General features: G+C 32.2%; 1 protein-coding gene across 1 annotated transcript in view; it reads left to right on the top strand.

The window, feature by feature from the left end:
- Positions 1–3,537: 3,537 nt before the first annotated feature.
- The window catches only part of LOC131968011 (phospholipid phosphatase 2-like), a 9,076-nt gene continuing 5,764 nt past the window's right edge, over positions 3,538–6,849 (top strand). The window contains exons 1-2 of the mRNA XM_059328757.1: positions 3,538–3,686; positions 5,253–5,515. Coding sequence (XP_059184740.1) covers positions 3,651–3,686; positions 5,253–5,515 — 299 coding nt within the window. The 5' untranslated portion in view covers positions 3,538–3,650. The remainder of the gene's footprint in view (positions 3,687–5,252; positions 5,516–6,849) is intronic.

The raw sequence follows: 6,849 nt of genomic DNA, 5'->3' as shown, positions 1-6,849 counted from the left end.
AGCTCTAACGATGACACATTAATTTAGTTGGCAGAGTCTCTGAAGGAGGAAGAAGATCCATGAATCAGTGATCTCAGCTGCTTCCTGATCAGCCTCATTGTTCACTTCACTCACAGCTGAAAAAAGGTCTAAAAACCAGATCAAACAGTAAATCTAAAGGTCTAAAACCAGATCAAACAGTAAATCTAAAGGTCTAAAACCAGATCAAACAGTAAATCTAAAGGTCTAAAACCAGATCAAACAGTAAATCTAAAGGTCTAAAACCAGATCAAACAGTAAATCTAAAGGTCTAAAACCAGATCAAACAGTAAATCTAAAGGTCTAAAACCAGATCAAACAGTAAATCTAAAGGTCTAAAAACCAGATCAAACAGTAAATCTAAAGGTCTAAAACCAGATCAAACAGTAAATCTAAAGGTCTAAAACCAGATCAAACAGTAAATCTAAAGGTCTAAAACCAGATCAAACAGTAAATCTGAGGGAAATGATCTTGCTGCATGGACAGATAATTTACCTTGATAAGTGTTCATTTTGTGTCTTTTTTGGTCAATTTGTGTGTTTTTTCATAATTTTTACATATATTTTTGGTCATTATATGTCCTTTTTTTATCATTTTGTGACTTTTTGGTCAATTTGTATGTTTTTTTTGTCAATTTGTGTCTTTATAGTAGTCATTTTTACATATATTTTGGTAATTTTATCATTTTGTGTCTTTTTTTAGTCATTTTTACATATATTTTTGGTCATTTCACGTCTTTTTTGTTCATTTTGTGTCTTTTTAACGGTCATATGTCTTATTTGGTAATTTTGTGTCTTTTTTTTGGTCAATTTGTGTGTTTTTTTTGGTCAATTTGTGTTTTTTTTTAGTCAATTTGTGTCTTTTTTAGTCATTTTTACATCTATTTTTGGTCATTTTGTGTCTTTTTTATTATCATTTTGTGTCTTTTTTAGTCATTTTTACATCTACAGTCATGGAAACATTCTTGATAATAACCAAAATCATTATGAATAAAACCATGGAAAATGTCTTTTAAGCGTTCAACATGCTTATTTCTAGATTAAATAATCTTAATTTAATAAATCTTGTCAAGGTAAATTATCTGTCCATGCAGCAAGATCATTTCCCTCAGATTTACTGTTTGATCTGGTTTTTAGTAACATCTTTTTATAGTGTAGAGACCACAGCGTCCCTGTTTCAGTTCCTGTGGTAACTTGTAGCGGTGACAGTAGAAAGTGGAAGTGGGAAACTAAACCAGCGGTTTACAAACTGTTTGGGATGTAAAAAGGGTTTTGTTATTGCCTAATGAGGCTGAAACACCCCCAACCTGCACATCTTCAAAAAAAAAAAAACCCTCTATTTATACATTAAACAGACTTCTTACTACTATTTGTTATGGCATACTGAACCATGATATTTGTGAGGGAATGACATACTATCCTCTGAGTTTTTAATTAAATTTTGCAAACATCATCACTACACTGTGGCGTTTGTTTTCCCCGTGATATGGTGTTATTATGTGATATTTTTGGACAAACTATACTACCACATTTATCAAGGAGTATAATTGGACCATTTCTAGCATTTTGATGACTTTTTTTTGAGTGGTTTATTTTTGGACGTCCCACATTATGGTGTTTTTCTGTCTTTGTTGCACATACTATGCTCTAATATGTATCTAAAGACTATAATTGACCCATTTTAAGCATTTTGAGGCATTTTAAAAATTTGAACATTTTTGACAAAAATCGGCATGCTATAGTATGATTTATTTTTGAGGGGTTTATTTTTCGACATCCCATAATATGGTGTTTTTCTCTTATTTATGGACAAGCTGTTGACTAATATGTATCAACAGACTATAATAGTCATTTGTAGCATTTTGAGGCATTTTAAAATTTGGCCATTTTTGGTAAAAAAAACGACATGCTGTAGTATGACTTTTTTGTTTTTGTCCAATTTTTCGACATCCCATAATATGGTGTTTTTTCGCAATTTTTGGACAAAATATACTACTATATGTATCAACAAAGTATAATTGGACCATTTCCAGCATTTTTAGGCATTTTTAAAATTTGACTATTTTTGACAAAAATCGACATACTATAGTATGTCGATTTTTAGTAAAAATAGTAAAATGTGTCATTTTTATACGGCCCATAATATGGCGTTTTTCTATAATTTCTGGCCATATTATGCTCTAATATGTATCAACAGACTAATTAATCATTTTGAAGAATTTCTAGGCATTTTAAAATTTGACCATTTTTGACAAAAATCGACATGTTATAATATGACTTTTTTTCAGCTTTTGGACATCCCATAATATGGTGTTTTTCTGTCATTTCTGGCCATATTATGCTCTAATATGCATCAAAATACTATAAGTAACCCATTTTAAGAATTTCTGGGCCTTTTTAAAATTTGATCATTTATGACAAAAATCGACATGCTATAGTATGACTTTTTTTTGAGGGATCATTTTTGGACATCCCATAATACAGGTTTTTTCTGTCTTTGTTGCACATACCATGCTCTAATATGTATCAAAAGACAAAAATTGACCCATTTCAAGCATTTTTAGGCATTTTAAAATTTGTCCCTTTGTGACAAAAATTGACATACTATAGTATGTCGATTTTTAGTAAAAATAGTAAAACGTGTCATTTTTATACAGCCCATAATATGGCGTTTTTCTATAATTTCTGGCCATATTATGTTCTAATATGTACCAAGAAACTATAATTGACCCATTTTAAGCATTTTTAGGCATTTTATAATTTGTCCATTTTTGACAAAAAACAACATGCTATAGTATGACTTTTTTGTTTTTGTCAAATTTTTCGACATCCCATAATATGGTGTTTTTCTGTCATTTCTGGCCATATTATGCTCTAATATGTATCTACAGACTATAATTGACCCATTTTAAGCATTTTTAGGCATTTTAAAATTTGACTATTTTTGGCAAAAAACGACATGCTATAGTATGACTTTTTTTTTTTTAGGTTGTCATTTTTTGACATTCCATAATATTGTGTTTTTTTGGACAAACTATGTTACCTCATGTATCAACAGACTATAATTGACCCATTTTAAGCATTTTTAGGCATTTTTAAATTTGACCATTTTTGACAAAAAAAACAATAATTTGAGCGGGTAATTTTTGGACATCCCATAATATGGTGTTTTTCTGTCATTTCTTGCTATATTATGTTCTAATATATATCAACAGATTATAATAAAGTATTTTTGGCAATTTTTAGGCATTTCAAAATTTGTCCATTTTTGACAAAAAATCGATACTTTTTTTAAATTAAATTTAGCGAAATACTATACTGTGACTTTTTTCGTGAATTTGATGAAATACCATACTATTACTCCTTTTTTGTTGTTGTTTGGCATACTATACTAAGACGGTTTATATAAGTCACACAGTCCTCTAAAGGTGTATTTTCCTTGTGAGGTTCTATTTTAACTATTTAATGAAGCAGTTTTTGTCCTGTTATTGACTCTGTGTGTCTCTCCGTCCTCCAGCTGCTCTCCCTTCAGCCATCCTGACGCTGAAGTTCTCTCCGTACCAGCGAGGGATCTACTGTGATGATGAGAGCATCAGCTACCCTTACAGGACAGACACCATCTCCCACGGAGCCATGGCCGCCGTCACCCTCACCTGCTCCATCGTCATAGTCAGTCTCCATCTCCTCTCTCCTTTATTCTTTCACTAAATACGACCACACAAAGTTAATATCCCACTGGAACGCCCGCCAATGTAATAACGCCCACAAACATAATAAAAAATCTGCAGTTTATAATGCAATAATCCCACAAATGTGATAAAAAAATCTGCAGGTTTGAATGCAATAATCCCACAAACGTAATAAAAAATCTGCAGGTTTGAATGCAATAATCCCACAAACGTAATAAAAAATCTGCAGGTTTTAATGCAATAATCCCACAAATTTAATATCTGCCGCTACTACTATTTCCCACAAATGTAATAATTATTAGGTTTGCAGGGACTTTTTACGTTTGTGGGGAAGTGAAAATATTCAACTTTCAATATTGTAATAAGTTCCCACAAATGTAATAACACAAAGAATAATGGTTGTTGTGGTTGTTTGTTTGTTTGCCTATACACACACTACTAATACTGACCGAGGGTTTCACCTGTAAACACAAACAGATAAACACACACACACACACACACACACACGCTTTGGCAATATTGTTGTTGTGTTGTTATCATACATATATTGGTCAGTTTTAGTCAAATATACAAAATTAGGGCCTAATTTTCAAGTTTGACTGTGTGTGTATGCATGTGTGCTTGTGAGTGTGTGTTTGTGTGTCCTTGTGAGAAGATATGTACGTGTGTGTGTGTGTGTGTGTGTGTGTGTGTTTGTGAGTGTGTGCATGTGTCTTTATATGCATAATGGACAATAAGTGCAAATATACGTTTTGACCTCAACCTCTTGCTCACTCTCCTCCTCAGCCACATTTAAAATCAGATCACACACACACATTCTTGTACTTCTATCTTTGTGAGGACCCTCATTGGAATAATGAATTCCCTTGCAAGGTTATGATAGTTTTGGATTTTTCATTATTTTTATTTTTAATATTGTTGTGAATTTTTTTTTTTCAAATTCAGTTAGTTTTAATTCGTTTTTAGAGTGAGTTTGCTAGTTTTAGTGTTAGTTTTTTGTAATGATAGATTAAAAGAGGTCACAGTAAATTTTGCCTTTATTTCCTTTGCCTTATCCATTTTCATTATGTATGAAAAAATCAAAATCAAATCAAATCAAATAGTCTTTATTGTCATTATATAGTTCACTATACAATGAAATTGAAAGTGCCGCTGCATAAGGTGCATAGTTATGACAATCATAACACAAAACAAAACAACAAGACAGCATGAGTAAAAACATTTAAAAAATACCGAGCAAAATAAGGACAAAAACAAGTAATAAATAAGTATAAAAATAAATAAATGGCTACTGAAAATGCTAGAATAGAATAAATCAGGTAGATAGTAGATCCATGTTTTGCACATATTAATTGTATTGCACATGTCCGTTTTATTGCACCTTTTAATTAATTTATCCTGTGTGGGTGTTGAGAAAGACGAAAACGAAGGACATTTTCACTATACTACACACACACCGAACATTTTTTATTACGTTTATGGTTTATTATGTTTGTGGGCGTTACATCCCACATCACCTGAAACCTCTCCTGTCTCTTCTCCTCAGATCACCACAGGTGAAGCGTACCTGGTTCACGCCAAGCGTCTCCACTCCAACTCCCAGTTCAACCAGTACCTGTCGGCCCTCTATAAGGTGGTGGGCACCTACCTGTTTGGAGCAGCCGTCAGCCAATCACTGACCGACCTGGCCAAGTTTACTATCGGCCGTCCTCGGCCCAACTTCCTGTCCGTGTGTAACCCGGTCAGTTGCCATGGTTACATGCTGCAGATCAACTGCACCGGCTACCACCGCAACGTCACCGAGTCCAGGTGAGACACCATCTGACTGGCTTAATACTGACTTTAGTAGGAGTCAAGACACAAAACATTAACTTTGGATTCATAACCTTTTTACATCATTCAAATGAATGATTGTTGAGCCATTAAATAGCTTCTTACTTTATTATTTCATGAATAAATGTTACAAACTTAATCCAGATGAGAAAAAACAACAGAACATGGAGCAGCTTTTATTTGATAACCACAGTAGGAAATTATTGTTTTTTATGTTCATATATCAGGTAGTTTAGTTTGACCAAAAATAGTCAAAACATGACCACCTCAAAAAAAAAAAAGTCATACTATAGCATGTCGATTTATGTTAAAAATGGTCAAATTTTAAAATGCCTAGAAATGCTTAAAATGGGTCTATTACAGTCTGTTGATACACGTGGTAGTATAGTTTGTCCAAAAATAGTGAAAAAACACCATATTATGGGATGTCGAAAAACTGGACAAAAACAAAATATGTCGTTTTTTGTCAAAAATGGTCAAAATTTAAAATGCCTAGAAATTCTTCATAATGAGTAATTATAGTCTGTTGATACATATTAGAGCATAATATGACCAGAAATGAAAGATAAACATTATATTTTAGGACATCCAAAAATGACCCGCTCAAAAAAAAGTCATACTATAGCATGTCGTTTTTTATCAAAAATTGCCAAATTTCAAAATGCCTCAAAATGCTAAACATCACTTTATTATAGTCTGTTGATACATATTAGAGTATAATATGACCAGAAATGACAGAAAGTCACCATATTATGGGATGTCCAAAAATAAGCCCCTCAAAAAAAGTCATACTATAGCATGACGATTTTTGTCATAAATGGTCAAATTTTAAAAAGGACTAAAAATGGTTAAAATGGGTCAATTATGGTCTGTAGATAAATATTAGAACATAATATGGCCAAAAATGAAAGATAAACATTATATTTTAGGACATCCAAAAATGACCCGCTCAAAAAAAAGTCATACTATAGCATGTCGTTTTTTGTCAAAAATGGCCAAATTTTAAAATGGCTAGAAATTCTTCAGAATGATTAATTATAGTCTGTTGATACATATAAGACAACAGCTTGTCCATAAATGAGAGAAAAACACCATATTATGCGATGTAGAAAAACTTAAAAAAAGTCATACTATAGCATGTTGATTTTTGTCAAAAATGGTCAAATTTCAAAATGCCAAGAAATTTTTCTAAATGATTAATTATAGTCTGTTGATGCCTATTAGAACATAATATGGCAAGAAATTACAGAAAAACATCATATTATGGGATGTCCAAAAATGACCCCCTCCAAAAAAAGTCATACTATAGC

The sequence above is a fragment of the Centropristis striata genome, unplaced genomic scaffold (assembly GCF_030273125.1).
Source record: "Centropristis striata isolate RG_2023a ecotype Rhode Island unplaced genomic scaffold, C.striata_1.0 Scaffold_29, whole genome shotgun sequence".
Lineage (NCBI taxonomy): Eukaryota > Metazoa > Chordata > Actinopteri > Perciformes > Serranidae > Centropristis > Centropristis striata.
The sequence above is the reverse complement of the archived record's forward strand: the minus strand, read 5'-3'. Positions and strand labels throughout refer to the sequence as shown.